We start from the raw sequence: 17,650 nt of genomic DNA, 5'->3' as shown, positions 1-17,650 counted from the left end.
CTACTTCATAAATACTTTAAAAGCAGTGATTGAAATTTGTGTACTTCCTTTCTTCAGTACATCTAACACTTAAATAAACATGTTTGCTACCCCTTGGTGTTTGATGTGCCCCTCATCCACCTTTAGAAATAGTTCTGGAAATGATAATGCTTTTAACTGGCACATAGAAGTGGTCAGTGCTGCTAATTTGTTTAAGGCAATATTAGTTTAAACATTCTACAGTGAAGGAATAAACAGGACAGATTTCACAATTCACACTTATCAGTAACACTCATGTTCAAACAAGTTTATACACAAAATCATTTAATTTTAGAGAAAAATTACATTATAGAAGAAACTGTCAATTTAGTCATAGCCTTTTTACTGGTGTGCTTCAGTTTCCAAATCATTGAGTAACAATTAAATCACAATCATCAATACAACATTTGTTACAGGTAGTTACTGATTTGCTAAAATTGAAGAGCTGACCAATACAAGCCCTCTTCAAGACAACATAATGGAAATTGGATAAAATCTTTACATAGGTTCAACTCACAACTAGCTGTAAGTACTTTACACTTGGCACTGATATGCCACTTACATACCAGTGAGGAAAACAGATTAAGTCTTTGCGCTTAGAAGAAACAGGAGGAAGACATAACCCATCATGCATGAGCCATATAATAAAACACTGGCTCCCTGTTTTTCTGCAAGGCATGCAATGCTGCACAGAAAAGTTTTCTTTGGGCAGCGGTTCCTGAGTCAGCCTAGGTCCTAAAACACGTACAAGGATTCAGCATTACGCCAAAACTAACCAACAAAACCCCACCTAGCTCTGTGGGGTCTGTTTTGTTTTGTTTGTTTCTCATGTTAAAGTGCCTTGCAAACCCAGCTAGACTGCTCCTCACAGTTGAAGTACTGCTTCCACATACTGCAATGCCATGCAGACATGGTAAAGTTACTTAAGGATCCTGTTTTAAGTATAGGCTTGAGAAGTTATTTGCTGAGAGTGCCTACTCATGCAATGTTACAAACCTTTCCTGCATAACAAAAATACGTACCCAACAGTAAGAATAAATGGTTCAACTCCTTAGTTTAAAAATTTTACTCAAACATGCTTAAAAAACCTTGCAAAGTAAATTTTTGTCAGTGAGAGGTGTGTAATAGAGAATTGAGTCTCTAGGAGCTATATTCTTAAAAAGCTATCAATGCCTTGTTTTACAATGATTTACACCCCTTGGGGTGTAATCACTTTCTTCAGGGCACCAAACAAATCAAAAGCTAGTTCTTCTGCTAAACAATGTAAATGCTTAAGAATGATAAAATACTCATCAGTATTTTCCATACATTTCAGGGCGGACCTTTTCAATTTTAAGCATTCTGTACCCTGAAAATTCCTGACGATTACAGAAAGACACGCTTCCCACCCCCCGAGTACTGAGGGATGAATTGAAGGCTCTTACACTTCCTTCCCAGCAGTCCACAGCTGAGAGCTGTGTGAAGACAGGTGTTCCTGCAAGGTGGAACCTGTACAGTTGGTCTAGTTTAACCTAACACTTTCAATGAAAAGACACGTTACAACCCAAGCATTCATTTTTCATGTACTCTGACTAATCCAAGACATTTTATCTTGCATGATTTTGAATATGGCCAATGTAATTGCTACAAAAGTTGTCTTGCTTATAAGTTCACAACCTACTTGAAACAGTGAAATGCACACACAGCACGAGTACTACTGTATCTATCAGTGCTTATGTACAGTATGGAGAACAGTGCAAGTACGAGCATTTAGCCTACTTCTTTCATTCCTGACCTAGACTATTGCTATAACTGCATAAGGACAGAAACCTACTATGCAAGAGTAGTGACATCGCCAAGCCTCATTTACTGTTAAAGCACCTTCATTTAGTAGAAATTTACCACATCTTAAATAATTTTGGTTGCTTCAAAAGCTGACATATTGTAATAACAAAAGCAATCTGAAATTAGTATGAAGTCATGTATAAGCACCAGACCCTTTAACAGTAACAGTGCAAGCTCAAATTCCTATAAATAAACTGCTTCTAAATCAACAAGAGAGGCTATTCTACCAGCTCTCAATAGTCTTGAGCTTCCGAACAAGTTTACAGTTTAACTTCCTTATTTAAAAGATAAAGGCACCTGACTTTACCTCTGGGGAAAAAAAAAAAAAAAAAAAAAGTTCTGTTGCTCATAAATTGTGAAAAACAAACAGCAAACAGGTAGCTGAGAATTAAATGGCTCACTGACCCAACAACTGGAAAGCCAGTCACGCGTGGAGCAGCAAGACCATTTTGTACCACAGGGTATTTACTGGAGCTTGGGTTCTTAATGTAGGCTCTTGCTCTTTACACCAGAATGACACGAGTGCTGCTATACACTGCAAATCATTAAAAGCAAACCTACTACAGCGAGTAAGGGTTGGAATAAATAATTTCCAATCTGAGAGCAAGTCTGTTAGGAACAGCCAAACCCAAATCCTGCCTTGTTTTCAAAAGCAACTGTTCCATAAATTACAGCTGCAAATAGGTGAAGGAAGAAACAGTAAGCATTGTTCTCAATTCACTAAATCAAATCAGGAAGGTTGGAGCACAGCACAGAAGCCTGAAACAATGACTAGGCCCAGAACTCTATTACAAGCAATTTTGCAAGTTTGGTCTAAGAAATTTACATTGTATAAAAAAGAAATACTTTGATTGTGCAGTAAATAAAGCTATTTACCCTCTTCTCAACACTGCTATTTCCTGACTTCAAACTACACAAGACACAGATACTTTAAAAAGCATGCATGTGCATCAAGGAGTTGAAGTTAGTATTTCAGCACAGGACATAATTAATTCAATTAGGCAAATCACTCTTCAGTCAAAGTTCAAACCACTCTGCAAAGGAGAGATGGTTGAAATTTCACAATGAACATGGAATTTATGTCGTTCTAGAAACTGCAAACTAGTACTAGATCCATTCCTGGTACCCAAACGTGTTTGTTTGTTTTGTTTTGTTTTAGCTAAAAGTTTGGTTAATTCCATGTCTTCTTTAATTTCAAGAACACTGAGTGACCAATCATACTCTGAATAACCCCTTCCAGGCAAGCATTCTGAATTGCTTTAGCCCTAAGCATAAATGGAGTAATGTTTAATTTTCAAGTATCTTGACATGAGCTTGAGTCTGACATGCAAACAGTTACTCATTTTTCTGTGTCTAGTTCTCAGGAAATAAAAACTCACTGAAATCTATCCCTCACTTGTAATTTCTTCACTGTTTTACAGAAACTAATGTAAACTGTATACTTCTAAACTTGAAAATATACTTAATTATAAAATGATGGCGAAATAAGAACATGAACTAGTAATAGTAAACAATCCAAAGTGTTCACAGTGCGGGGCATGATGGAAACCAAAGGGTAGGTCACATGCTGCCGCACTCCTGTTGTTTTAGCAACCTTACTGAGGAAGCAGAAAAGCAATGCTGCTACAAGGAACAGTACCCTTATACAAGGAAGTAAAAGTTATTGCATATTTATCACATTTATCCGCAACTCACATTAAGGCTAGATTTACTAAGATCATGACATGAATGAGCCCCACTTCGGGCTGCTTCACAAAGCAACCAGCTTCTCTTACACTGCACCGAGCTGTCACTACGACAAAAATGACCCAGTGAACACAGAGGGCAGTCAGCATCTCCTGCTCGCAGGACATGCTTGCTTCATTTTAAAGACTTCCCTCTGTCTGTGACAACAGAAGTTCACTGTTTCATGAGCATTCCCCTTATTTCACAGAGCACTAAATGAAATAACTGATTTTTTTTTTTCTTTTTTTTATATATATATATATATATATATTTTAAGTCAACCTACTTATTAAAGATTCCCGCAGCCTGATATTGAATCATGCCTTAGGAGAGTCTTGCTAACTCCACAGGCAGTAGCAGCCTCATGATATGAATACAAACTTCTGCCTCACTGTGAGTAAAGGCACTTTTGCTGGGAAATCAACTATTTGCACTAGAAAAGTAACTAAAGGTTATTTTTCACCTGAAGCTGAGTAACATAACATCCTCCAGCATTATCCCACCTTCTCAACTACTGCTATTTACCCATTTACTGCTTTCTACAGCCTTTGGATTTTTTTTTTTTTTTTTTTTAAACAAGGTGAGACAAAGCTAGATTGAGTTATTTCATGATTTGGTCTTGAAAGACAAGGCCCTCAGGACTCTCGTCCTCCAGAAGGAGGAAATGCTGCGGTCTGTTTCTCCTGTTAACTCATACAGAAGTCCAGGGTTCCTTCTGCCAAAAGCATTACAGCATTAGAGTCCCAAATCACCTGGTGTCAGGCAGGTAAACAAACCAGAAGATAGTTCTAAAGCTATTTCTGAGGAAAACCACTAGGTAATAGATGAAGTAGGGAAGTTGAAGGAAGACCAGGATTGTGTTTTTGGATGCCACATGAGTTGCATAAAGACTCAGTGCATGAGCATACACTCTGAACGAGAGAGGAAGGCCTAGTTCATTCAACTAGGAAGTTACCAATTGCTCACCTTTATTTTAGAGAAGAATCAATTCTTAAGTCTGGGACAATATGCTTGGCACCACAAGCTGCTGTAACAAGTGAGTTCAGTGCATTTCTCTCAACTGCAAAGCTTGTGTTCGAAACACCCTAACTGGAATCATGACGGTGATGTAACAGTTAACAGTTCATCACCTCCACTGTTATGATTTTATTTTTCTTCAGATCTTTGATATTTTTACTAAGAAAGCGTTGTAGCTCCAAAAGACTGAGGCTACATCATTTAAATGCTAACTGCAAGTGCAATTCAATACAACTATATACAGAGCATACACTACACAAGAGAACCGAGGACAACAGCACAGAATACAATACTGGACATCCTTAGAATAGTTATTGCAAGCCTGATTAAGCCTTTTAGTGTCACACAATGATTCTATTATCCATGCACCTGCTTTCCTCCTGGCAAGATCTACAGAGGCTTATTTACATTCAGCATAAATTCTACATGAGTAACTTCCCACAAACGAAGTTTGAGCTTTTCTTTTTGAAAGCAGCTACAACTGGGATAACACAACACTTCTCAACTTCTTTTTACCCAGCTGGGGACAGTGCATGAGTTGAAGCTAGACACTTTGAAAGGCTAAGCTCTGCCCAGTTTGTGTATCCTCACAGGAAACAGAGGCAGAGTAGGTACAGAAGAAGTCATGCTATAAATTTGACTCAAGTACTACTGATTGCCAGCCAACAGAAATTGACTTTCAGTGCGAGGGAAGATATTGTGGGCAAGCCACCAGGAAAAAGAAAGGATGACAGACTGAGGCTAGGTTTGAAATGTGCAACTTATGGTTTCAAAATTACTGGGACAGAGAGAGGAGTCCTCTGAGAATCAGCTTCATTGCCACTGTCATAATATTGCAATGTACTATAAAATAATGACTAACAAGTCCAATAATTTATATCAGAGCAGTTAAAAGTTTAGCAAGCTGGTATACTCCAACAGTACAAAAAAGTCAATGTCAATGACAATCTAAAAAACACTCAGCAAGTTAAAAAAAATGAGGAAAAAAGAATGCCCTCTAATGCACAGCTAGGAACAAGTTAACTGAACACTGGAAAGGTACTTTTGTGGACAAAGGCTATACTGCATTTAAAGTGCAACACTTGACTATGCCACTCCCGTACTACAAAGAGAACAAACCCTTCCAAACCACCAGTCAGTCCCTGCATTGCATTTAAAAACAAATAATAAAATAAAGAAAAAACAGCAACAACAACAAAAAAAAACTCCTGAGAAAGAGTAAGGCTGGATAAGAACCCCCCGCAATTGCTATAGGCAAGTCTGATCTTTGTTCATAATAAACTCAGGGGTCAAAACATTTCATTATGGCATCATGGTCAAACTTGAAACTCAAGAAAGCTCTTGATGAGAAAGCAAATTTGTAATTGCCATTGCATGCCACAGAGTTCCCCTCTACGTTTTCTACCACTGGGTCTTCACTGGAAGAACACATCTCATGTGCTGCATCTGTTTACAGAGGAAAAAAAAAAAACATGGAACAAATTTTAGATGTCTAGTTATCAGTGAAAGAATCAATGACAATACAAGGCTGTACCTGTAATGTGCATTTAATTAGTATTTACGAAAAAGTCTGTTTCCATGGTCACAAACAGAAAAAGGTGTATCAAACAGCCATACTTACAAGTCATCTAGTGGCTAGAACAAATCTTAAAGTCACAGCAACTTGGGGGCACTTTCAATAGCCAGTTTTACCCACAGGTTACTGCTTTGCAATGTATAGAATGATGTAAAGGAAAGAAATGTAGCCCTATTTTCTGAGTAGAAGTAAAGCACCGTGTAAGCACTCTGGAGTAGCCCTGTATTGACTGCAGCTTATTGTTAGCAGGACAGAAAGCCTTCAACCAACATTTAATTAACAGCATGCTGCCAACTGAGATGCTACTTTCCTAAACTAGTCTTTAGGTACTCTTCACCCAGCAACACAGTGTAATCTGGGAATTTTCACAATTAGAAGAACTGTAAAACCCACATGATTGCATCACATTAAGTTAACCAAATAAAGAGGAACTCAGACTTCCTTAGAAAAATATGGCTTTACAGCACTTGGATTGACATACGACGAAGGAACCGCAACCATCATTAGTCAGTGCTTCCAGCTTTTAATACACAACTTCAGTGCGTAAATCTGCACTGGGACAGGCTGCCCAGGGAGGTTGTGGAGTCTCCTTCTCTGGAGATATTCAAGGTCCGTCTGTACACCTACCTGGAAACCTGCTCTACAGAACCTTGTTTGGCAGGGGGGTGGACCCAATGATCTCTTGAGGATCCTTCCAACCCCTACAATTCTGTGATTCTGTGATCTCTGGAGGTATTTAAGAGGCATGGATGTGGTGCTTAAGGTAATGGTTTAGTGGTAGACTTGTCAGTGTCTGGTCATGGTTGGATGTAATGATCTTCAGGATCTTTATGTGTCTTTTCCACACTAAAATGGCTCTATGATTCTATAACTTTGGATGGAAATTCAGAGTATACTTGCCTGTTTCAAAGTTATCTTGAAGTCTTCTTGGATGAAGCTTTTTTTCACATTTCTGGTTAAGAGAAAAAACACATATTACTCTTAATTAAAAAAAAAATCCCTTTCTTGGGAGTATAGCTTAAGTGTCAGCTAAGAGGTGTGATATATTTGACTTGATACACCTCCTGTGTGAATCGTTTTACTTGTAATTCAGGATGAATTCATTACTTTAGCATGCATCAAATCCACAAGTCTTTCAGAAGCATTGCAATCTTGTAGCAATTGACTGATCATTCTTAAAATGCAAGCTTTTAAGTAAAAAAAAAAAAATGACTCTTTTCTAAATACTGTAAGCCCCAAAGGTCTTGCAGCATGATGGTATGGACTTGAAGTTGCATATGCATAAGCCTGTTCTTCAATCTGCTTTTCTCAAAACACAAGGGGTATTTGCAAGCAGGCAGCTACCGCCACTTAGATTAGCATGTATTAGGGATGCAAAATTAGAATTCTCCAGGGAAAAGAATTAGCCTTAGGTATGCTGCTCTATGAACACAAATACAGAGAAAAGTATTGTCCTTTGCACTATGCAAATTAAGAGTCCCAGGCCTCCAAACAATATTAAAATGTTATCACTGGGACGTGAAGTCTTTAAACTTCAAAGGACTGGCAATCATGAAAATGCAAATGAAACACCACATAAGTGTTTAGCAAAGTCTGTAAAGAACCTGCACAGCAGAGTATTAACAGTTCCATTTGTTTCCATCAAGATCCTACAGATTTCCATTATTACACGTTTTTCTACACAGCCAAATTTCTGGCCAGTCAATTCCTTGGCTTTTCTTTCTTCTACTTGTAGACCTAAAAGGAGTTAACTGTTTCTTGCTATGAAAAGAATGAAAAATCAACAGGACGAAAGTAGTTTTCTGTGCATTTTCTGCACTTTTACAAGAAAAACAGAAAGAAGGTAGAAACTGCAACCCAGAATGAGAAGAATCTATCTTAAAGCCAGTAATCTAGAAAAATTAAAGCAAGCTCAGCTGCATGGAGAACAGTGCATGCAGCTCAATGCTGCACAAAAGCCAACAACACAGACTGAGAGCGCCATAAAGAATAGTGGGGGGAAAAATCAAAATGATGTTGTAAAACAGGTTTCTCAGTGAACCTTCTCCCATCCAGCAAAACTTTGGGGACAAGCATATTTAGTTGGTGCAAGGGAAAGGTAATAAACCAAGAATATCATGCTGCTATTGACAAAGTGTAATTCCACTATTTGATTAAAAATTATATGAGATCAAGGCAAGTCTGTATCTCATTGTTTTTTGCTGTTGAGGAGAGAGATAATAAACATTAACATATAAGCATTAACACTCTGTATCTATCTGTTGTACAACAAAATTGTTTACAAAACATAAACATGTCAGACATGTCCTACATTGACTTATTATGGCATCCTGTGGTAGGCTGGAACCTGGAAAGCTGCAGAGGACTGTCTGCCGACATGGCTGCTATTTTCAACAACAAGCCTTGGTTCCAAAATGCAAACTTTAAAGGAAGGATGCATTGTCTATAGATCTGTATGGTCTAAGGTAAGAAATGTCATACTCCTACAGACACTTACTAAATATTTTGTTAAAATATATTTTCAAGCAATAAGCAGTTTCTCTCAGCAGGACTTCTGCCTGTAAATTTCTTAAGCACTACTGGAACTTGTTAATGAGATAGCCACTAGGTTTTTCTTACCAAGGTGTGGTTTTGCTTTGCTGGTTGACTGTGGACTCCATTTGTTCTCTTCTTCTGTGTGGCAGTGTCTTGATTCTGCTTTCTGCCGTTGCTCCTCAAGTTCTGACTCTGCTATTATGTCCAAAAGGTAGTAGAAGGAAGAGTTTAAATGGCAGCATCAAAAATCGTTTGTTGACAATTGCTATTTATCAGCTAAAACTGACATAACACAACTACCACCTGACACCCACCACCTCTACTGTCAGTAGCAAGCAAACTGAGAAACCCCCTAGAATTTTATTTTAATGTTCTGATTTTGCATACTATAGTGTTAAAATTCAGTATTTCAGTTCCAGGGAGGAACACTTATGAACAAAGACATTGGTCTTAAATAGTCCAGACACATACGTTTGCCTAAGAAACAACCTACCTTTGTTTTTAACGCTTCAGACGTTTCAGGATGATTGCATGGCTTTTGTGTTTGTTTTGGCTTCATGCACTGCTCTCCTGTGCCATCTGTGAGCACCTGCTGACTACTGCGAGGTTTGGATCTAGTACATGAAAACAGAGGTTAAAAAACAACTTAAGAGCTATTGGTAGCAGAACTGAAATGAAGAACTTTCTGCATTTTGAGAATAATCTGGAAGACAAGTTTAGGTAACCTAGAGTACAAGCTGTAACAAAGATTACTGCATTCATACTGCATTGTTTTGACTGCTGGCAGGAAGCTTATGTTCAGCACAGACAGCAAGCTAGTCCCATGTCATCATTTTTAATGAGCGTTGGTGCTAACCTGATCTGAATTACTGGAGCAAAGCCTTCTTTTTGTGAGTCCAGGTTTTAAAATTTGCTCTACTACTTCTAGCTTAGATGAACCAGAAAGGGAGGGTATTCCCATACACTGGACTCAAGGAATTCTGTCAGTTCTATCACACTGAAGAATTTTCCAAAAAGCACATCATGACACTAATTATTAAGTTTTCATCCTGTTCACAGGCCTGTAAGATACACCTGTAATTATTTATTTATAATTAGCCAACTCTATTACTAGGATAGAAATATCCAGAGAAAGGACGATTGGCTTCATCTGACCAACATTTTGCAGAAAGGATATAGAGATGTTAAACTGACCTGGTTCTTACCTAGCTTTTTCCGAGTTGGGCTTAGCGGGTGTGTTCGCTGTAGATGAAACACCATTGTCACTCTCTGAGGAATCTCCATTCCTTCGGGAAATCCATTCCCTCAGTGGCCTGGTAAGCGAGCAGAAGTTCAACATGATCTATTTGCTAAAACAAATCTAAAGAATTAAAAGTTTTCTGAAAGGCACTGGCCTAGCATTTGCTTCATCTTGAACATACCTAATGAAAGGAATGGCCATAAAAAATTTGTTAGGTGCCAGACCTAGCTTGGACTTCGGGGTCATGTCATTCCTGTGGCATGGCAATTTGTCAATGGAAAACCACTCAATATTCTAGAAAAATGAAAAATAAAATCAAAATAAACCACTGTTGTTGCTGCAGAAAATACATTACAAACACATTTCAAACTTACTATGCTTAATTAAAAAATTACAATGAAAGGCTTATTATGATACTGCAAGTTTTTTTCTACAAATTGTTAACTAATGATGGGGTTGTTCTTCTGACAGCAGCTACAGAGTAATGGATGGTACACCTCATACACATTCCAAGACATAACTAAAACATGAAATATATCATCCAGCAACTGAATTCTGAATATGAATTTCAGTAAACAAGCAAACAAAAAACTCACTACACACCAGATGCAGTAAATAATGGTAGTGGCTTCAAATAATTTTCCAAGCCACTAGTATTCTTGCTGCTTATATTTAAAATCAAAACCAGACTACCAATATTAGCTCAAAAATTATCAGAAATAAGGGAATGAAGTTTGCTGTACAAGTTTCAGGTTTTGTTACAGAATAATAATAATAATAAAAATAATAAAGTAGGAATAACATGAAATGATTAGCACATAGACTACCTAAGAAAGAAGATGGAGGGAATTCCAGTTTGACTGCATGTACTAATGTTGTTTTCGTGACGAATGGAGATGCCAGAGATTGTTAAGAATCAGTCTTTCCATTAGAGTTGCAACAACATGACAAGACTCTACAGTGACAAAACACTATTTGTAATTAGTATTTCAAGAATTCATCATGTTTGTTGGTTTCATTATTTCACAGACTATTAGCTTTAAAAGCCAACCTCCACAATAAGGTATCCGCAAAACTAAACAAGTTAACATACCCGAATTTCCCTCCTGGTTTTGGGGTTGAATTTTGTATTCTTGGGAACTCCTGGAATGATGTAGAGCCGTGCTAACTGATCATTAATTCGCAGCTCAATGTATTCTTCTTTACTGATGTAATCTTTTATGTCAAACCCCGTTTCTTCAAACACCTGAAAAACATAAATGATATCAATGCATATATTTAAATTTATCCTTTTAGAACCTATCATCCTAAGGCAAGACACAAATAGTTTTCTGACCTACTCATGACAGCGGGCAACTGAAGAAGAGAGCCACAGGTATATGAAACAGAAAGGGCTGTTAAGCCCTATTGCCAGTAATCCAGAAGTAGGACTCCTCAGTTAAATTTTTAAAGACCAGATTTAGAACTAAACAGTAGGACAGCATCTTCAGTGAAGCCTCTTCTATTAAATTGTGAAGTTAAAAGCTCCAGAGCCATGCATTGCTCTTTTACATTAACTTAGCTGTTTCCTGAAACAGTGATGTGTTGACTAGAAACTACACAACATGTGGTCCTGCCTGTGAATATGTAAAACAAAAAAATAAAACTGAATAACCACATAAAGTAGCTACAGCAGGTAATACTTAAAATGTCTTGTGGTCAAGTGCATATATCAATATCAGCAAAATGTTTTCAAGTTCAATTTTTCAAAATGTAGAGGAAATTAAGCACAAATATTAAAAAATACTCAAGATCTTAATACAAAGTAAATAACTGACACCCAGTCTTCAAATTAGTACTAAAAACCCTTATGTAAAGGTCAAAAGCAAACCAAGCAAATCTAATGTCCTAATGCATTAGGAACAGCAGAGTTCAAAAAATAACAAGCATAATGTCCTGATTCTTCCTGATTCTTCCAGATGATTTGAATGAATTCATCGTAGAAACTCGTTTTGCCTAAATGGTTAACCATATAGTATTGTTATTCCTTCTGAAGTACAACTGAACCGTCTAGGCACTGCCCAGAGCAGACCTCTTCAATTAGACCACATGCAGGTGCAGTTCAAAGTTTTAGACCTGCGCTGACTCCAGAAAAAAAAAAAAAAGAAAAAAAAAAAAAAGGTTTACACACACATTTTACGGACATTACAATGTTTGGCAACATGTTAGCTTTGAAAAATGTGCAAGTTCATCCACAATGACAATTTACCTTCATGGAAACAGATCAAAACAACAGTGTTGTTCACTAGCGTATTATAATATATTCTCCAAATTAGAAACATCAAACTATTTTCCCAGTATAACTGTGCCCACTTTAAATGCTATACACACTGTTTGTGGTCCATATATTTTTATTTTCTCCTTGCCCTTCAGTTGTAACCCTTTAGACCGAAAAATAAAAATATAAAACAACAACAAAAAAAAAGGAGAAAAAAAACACCACAGAAGCAACTGCCTAACAAAATTTTAATCAAAGAATCTATTTATGGTGTGTTGGGGGAGCATAAGACATGCATTTAATAATTAGTTTAACCTTATTAAGTCTCTGCTCATCCCTTGAGCTGTGCAATGACAGCCCACTGCATACACTGCTCAAGTATTTCACTTGGCAAGCTATCCAATTCTATATAAGTAACACTCTACACTGAAAAATAAGGAAGTACTAACGTGAAAGGAATTCTCATACATGCCTGTTGCATAAAAGTGTAGTGTTAAGATCTAACACTTTATTTTGCTTTTCCAAATCAATCCTAAATATCTTAGGGGTATGGAAACTACCCTCAACAAATCAGAAATGCTGAATTTTAAAATTCATGCTTCTTTAAGAGGCATATTTAAGAAAAGTCCACAACTCCTCAGATACAAATTCAGTCCAACCATGAAGAAAATTAAAGCATCTTGCTGTTTTCCCTCACCTTTGTTTTCCTTAAATTCGAGATGCATTATGTTAGAGGAACATTGTGAAAGAACAATACTGGTACAAACGCAGACTATTTTCAACATGAAGCTCTACTATCTGCTGCAGCAATAAACCTCACAGATTGTTTTCTTTAGCACTTAATTGCCATATATCAATATTGTTGCTTGTTCCTATATCACTGAATAAAACCTCTTCACAATTTTTCCATAATCTTCTACAACCTCCATCTCATCTCTTCAGTCTCTTAACACAGCCCAGCTCTCATACAAGCTAAATTCCCATTCTTCTATCACCTTGTATGTGCCTCTCAGCTTAATATTCAAAAAGCCATGGAGTACCTCAGATTTTCCAAGCACCAAAAGTAAAATTTAGAAGACAATTAATAGTTCAGAACTGAACTTCAAAAATAGCATTCATTTAACGTAGCATGTTAGTACAAAACAATGAAAAACATCAACACCGATTTTAAACTAGTTAATCACACCCTTGGTGATCACTCAGAAAAGCACTAAAAGCTACAGCAAAAGACTGCAACAATTTCCTGATTTCAATAGAAGACATACCTAAGTAACATGTCTTTTCATCTAGCATATATATCCTGCTCTCAGCAAAGCTTCATTTACATAACTTTAAAAAAAAAAAAAAAGTTTGGTTCCCTTAAGCTGATTTTTAACTTACCTCTCTAGCAGCACAGTCATGAGGAGCCTCTTCTTTATTTACTTTCCCTTTTGGAAATCCCCAGCCAGACTTTGCTAAATAGCCCTGAACCAAAAGAACCTGCAAAATACAGTAAAGACATCTGTCAACACCAACTGTTCTAATTGATTTATATTAATTCTCTTCCCTTCGCTGTCCTCTGCTTCTGACCCCCCAGAACAGTGACTTCAGCCTGGAGGAGGAACCCATTAGGTTTTCTGTGTTCTAGCAAAAACTGCAGATTTTTTTTTTTTAATGAAATCATGTAACTCTGAATAAAGAAGTAAAACTGAATAGGAAAGCAAGCAGAAGAGTATTTACTGTCTTCCATATCTTATTCCCATATTCTATTTTTGTACACACTCAGTGTCAAATATCTGTCATTTTTTTGTGAATCTGAAGTGTGCTTTTTTTTTTTGTAACCAGACAACAAACGTAAACTACAAAATTACAAAATGTAAAGTACAAAGATTACTTTTGCCAGCACACGCCATCCTCCCCCCAGCTCTTCGAAACTATATTCATATTTACGTTGCATTTACATATTTACATATTCATACTTACATTTTCAAGTGTCTCATCAAGAATAATTGCACCATAGGTTGGCACTCCCATTTTATATTCCTTCCACTCGTCTAAAACCTTTTGTACGTCTTCACCTTGAGGCAGTAAAAAAGGGCAGTGATTGAAGAGTACAGCAGCAGTCAAGGAAGCTAAACTTGGGTAACCAATCACTGGCAGTTAAACAAAAGATAGCCGTTCCAGTATTTACAATAACCACGCACTATCCTCCTAGTACTTTCACATGCAACGTCTTGTAAGTTGGAAGTATCATGGAAAATCCATTACCAAAATCAAAAGTTAAAAAAGCATTAATTGAGTAATTTGGCAATTCTAATGCAAACCAATTAAAAGATGAAAAAAGACGGTGCTTGTTTGAAAGTGTCCTATAATTTTGAAGAAAAGATATCCACATAACTGCTGTTTTAAATGTGTTAGTCTTAAAAATTTTTACATTTTGAAACTAATGGGAGACAAAAATACTCTCTCGGTTTAAGTGGAGAAATTTTTTGCACAATCATTTGTTAGCCTACTGTGCAGAAACCATTCTTAAGCATTTCCTATTTAAAAACTATTTTTAAAGGCATCATGTTACAGAAATCTAAATTTAATACACTTTATCAAAACTCACCACACAGAGAAAATAAGAACAGAACTTTTATAACTCTAAAATTTCAAAGGGAATCTACAAAAGCTTTAAAACAAAGAAGAAAGTTACTATATTATATACAAAACTATACTGCCAATAAGAAACATTCAAACATTCATTAGCAGTGTACACAAGACACTGCAGCAGAACTAACATTTTTTAGCAAATGTAAGCCAGAGAGCAAAAGATATAATGAATGAATATTATCTGTCTTACTGTATTTTTCCTGCACAGCCTACAACTACCAGAGAAATTATGCTGATCTGAAAACTGTTATAATCTAAAAAATCTACTTTAAAAAAATAACACACATAACATCAAAAAGAAGAAAAAAAAAAAAAGAAAACAAAAAAAAGAAGATCGCATTTCTACAGTTCACTGTTAAAGTAGAAATTCATTATCAAACTAACAAGGAATATTTTGGTTAGTGAAAGCAGAGATATCATGAAAGTCAGAAGCAGCACCCAGTCCCACATCAATGAGAAAAGCTTACCAATAAAACAATTACTGGATGTTGGCATGAAATTTACTTTATGAGCTTTTCCCCAATGAGGACTACATTGTCTAAGTTTTATCAGGCCTTTTGAGCAATAAAAAAAAGCAGAAGTTAACCATATGAATTTAGTAGTCATATGTCCTTTCTCCTGCCAACAGAACAGTTTCTAGCAGCATCTTTTCATGACACAAATACATACAGCTACCCATCAGGGAACACATACCATCTTCAGCTTAACATTTACATCAGCATTTCCTTGGAAAGAGATTAAATAAAGGAGAGAAAACACCATGAAGAGCTCCAGCACCTCATCTTTGAAGCCCACCTGCTCCGTCAAACTGCAGCCATAAGGAAAAATCCTCAGAGAAATTACCTGTTTTCCATAGTCTTAAGCCAACTGAGAAACATCTCTTCTATGGATGCCACAAAATTATGAAAGCAATGAAGAGATAAAAATCATAAATCCAGCAATAGTACTTTTTAATCATTAACACATGAAGTCATTTTCCTGCTGCAGGTATAAAGTTTTGTTAATAATATTCAGTTTATACTTCGACCACTGAGACAGAAAACAATCACAGTAATAAAAAGGATATCAGCTTTCGCAAAATCTCTTATCCCACACTGAGGTAATCCTGGTGTGTTTTGCATGTAGAAATCCAAGTAAAACCAATGGGCAAGTTCAATCTGAAAGCATACTCTGATTGCATTGTCTCTCTCTTCGCTTGGAATGTGCAAAATAAATCGACTGCCAAGAAATAAAAAAAAAAAAAAAAAAAGCATGATTAGCCAAGTCTATTGATTTAAACAAATCTGAAAACAAAAATGCATTACAGCAGTGGAATTCCTGATCCATTAACACAGCACAACAGATCTTCCTGGAGGTCTGGATAGCAAAAGTTATTTCTTAAGAAAATAAAACTTTAAACATCAAGGAAGAAAATGGATCGTGATGTTCTTCTACAAAAATCAATTACAAGGAACTAAGTAAATTAAGTACTGTGAAAACAGGGAGGGGAAGGACAGCCCACGTGAACAGCTACAAGAATGAAAACATTTTTAAATGTCCAGTGAAGAACATCTGCGAACTCTTGATAACAAGTCTATACATTTCTTCTGGATACAAGTTAAACACAGATGTCTATTTTCACTGAAAAACACAGTGAACTATTAATTCACACAAGTTTTAAAACTCAGTATGGTCCCATTAGTTTTCTCAATCTGGAACAGAAAGTGGACAGTTGGTTTATTTTTCAAGCCTGCTTTATGTTTCAGCTCAGATACTGGCACACACAGTTCCAAAGATGAGCAGATGAGTAGCAATACTCTGTGATGGCTCATTTTGTTTACACAGTTAAACTTTATTTATCAATTGTAAGATCAAGAATAAAATGATTTTCCTTTTGGAGATTTATGGTCACTCACCCGACTGAACTTAAACCATTTGACAGAGCTGTTTTAAACCCAACTCCTGAGGTTAAAAAAAAAAAAAAAAAGGCCTGTAATATCTTTGCCAGAAGTGACAACGCTTCAGACATCTTTACTTAAAATTTACAAGCGTAAGTCGTTAAGGAATGCCATGAGCAGCCTCCTCCTCCACCAGCTGTGGCCTAGGATGCCCTCCTGCCCAGCCCAGAGCCCTCGGCCCTTTCCTGTTTTCGGGCTCAGCAGGTAGTGAGGCAACCTGTCCCAGAGCCCATGAGGTGGCCAGCCACACAGGCAGACCCAGACAGTGCACCTGCAACAGGACCCTGTCCCTGAGGGGCACTGCACCATCCCCTCCAGCCCTGGGGCTGGCAGAGCCAGCAGGCCCTGGTGCAGGCCCACAGACAACATCCCGAGACCTGCAGGACACAGACATTGCACATCCACCTCCCACAGCCTGACACAGCCCCTCTGCCCCTTGCCCTGCGGGGCGCTCGGCAGGGCCAGACAGCGATGGGCCCTCCTGATGCCGATGCCAGGACCCTGCTCCCTCTCCCCACCTCACCAGGGGCTGGGGCTTGCAGCACACCCACCTGTGCCACAGCGACAGCGTGCAGACGGTGGAGGAAAGACTGAGCACAACACAAGAAGACAGGACAGACTGTGCCCATCAGGTGCAGGGCTCTGCCAGGCAGTCATACTGACGGCCCTGTTTCACACCCCTCCTGCCCACCCGCACTTTGCATGTCCCCCCGTGGGTCCGTACAGCTCCATCAGCCGTGAGTTCCAGCCTGATCTCCCTGGAAGCAGCGCCTGTAGTTTCTCAACAGCCCGTCAGCCACTGCAACCAAGGGGTTTGTTTCTTGTCACCGTCTCCATTTTTCTCTTCCTAGAAAGAGAGCCTGCGTCTCTGTATATTTTTGTTCTTG

General features: G+C 37.6%; 1 protein-coding gene across 2 annotated transcripts in view; it reads right to left on the bottom strand.

The window, feature by feature from the left end:
- Positions 1-286: 286 nt before the first annotated feature.
- Positions 287-17,650, bottom strand: part of DCP2 (decapping mRNA 2) — a 32,319-nt gene continuing 14,955 nt past the window's right edge. The window contains exons 2-11 of one of the 2 annotated variants that reach the window (XM_068667637.1): positions 15,893-16,044; positions 14,155-14,282; positions 13,573-13,671; positions 11,029-11,181; positions 10,117-10,229; positions 9,901-10,008; positions 9,189-9,309; positions 8,780-8,890; positions 7,061-7,112; positions 287-6,030 (exon numbers count right to left, since the gene is read on the bottom strand). In XM_068667637.1, coding sequence (XP_068523738.1) covers positions 5,867-6,030; positions 7,061-7,112; positions 8,780-8,890; positions 9,189-9,309; positions 9,901-10,008; positions 10,117-10,229; positions 11,029-11,181; positions 13,573-13,671; positions 14,155-14,282; positions 15,893-16,044 — 1,201 coding nt within the window. In that variant the 3' untranslated portion in view covers positions 287-5,866. The remainder of the gene's footprint in view (positions 6,031-7,060; positions 7,113-8,779; positions 8,891-9,188; positions 9,310-9,900; positions 10,009-10,116; positions 10,230-11,028; positions 11,182-13,572; positions 13,672-14,154; positions 14,283-15,892; positions 16,045-17,650) is intronic. The other variant, XM_068667636.1, reaches the window with a different exon arrangement.

The sequence above is a fragment of the Anas acuta genome, chromosome Z (genome assembly GCF_963932015.1).
Source record: "Anas acuta chromosome Z, bAnaAcu1.1, whole genome shotgun sequence".
Taxonomy (NCBI): Eukaryota; Metazoa; Chordata; class Aves; order Anseriformes; family Anatidae; genus Anas; species Anas acuta.
This window is presented reverse-complemented; position numbering and strand designations above follow the sequence as displayed.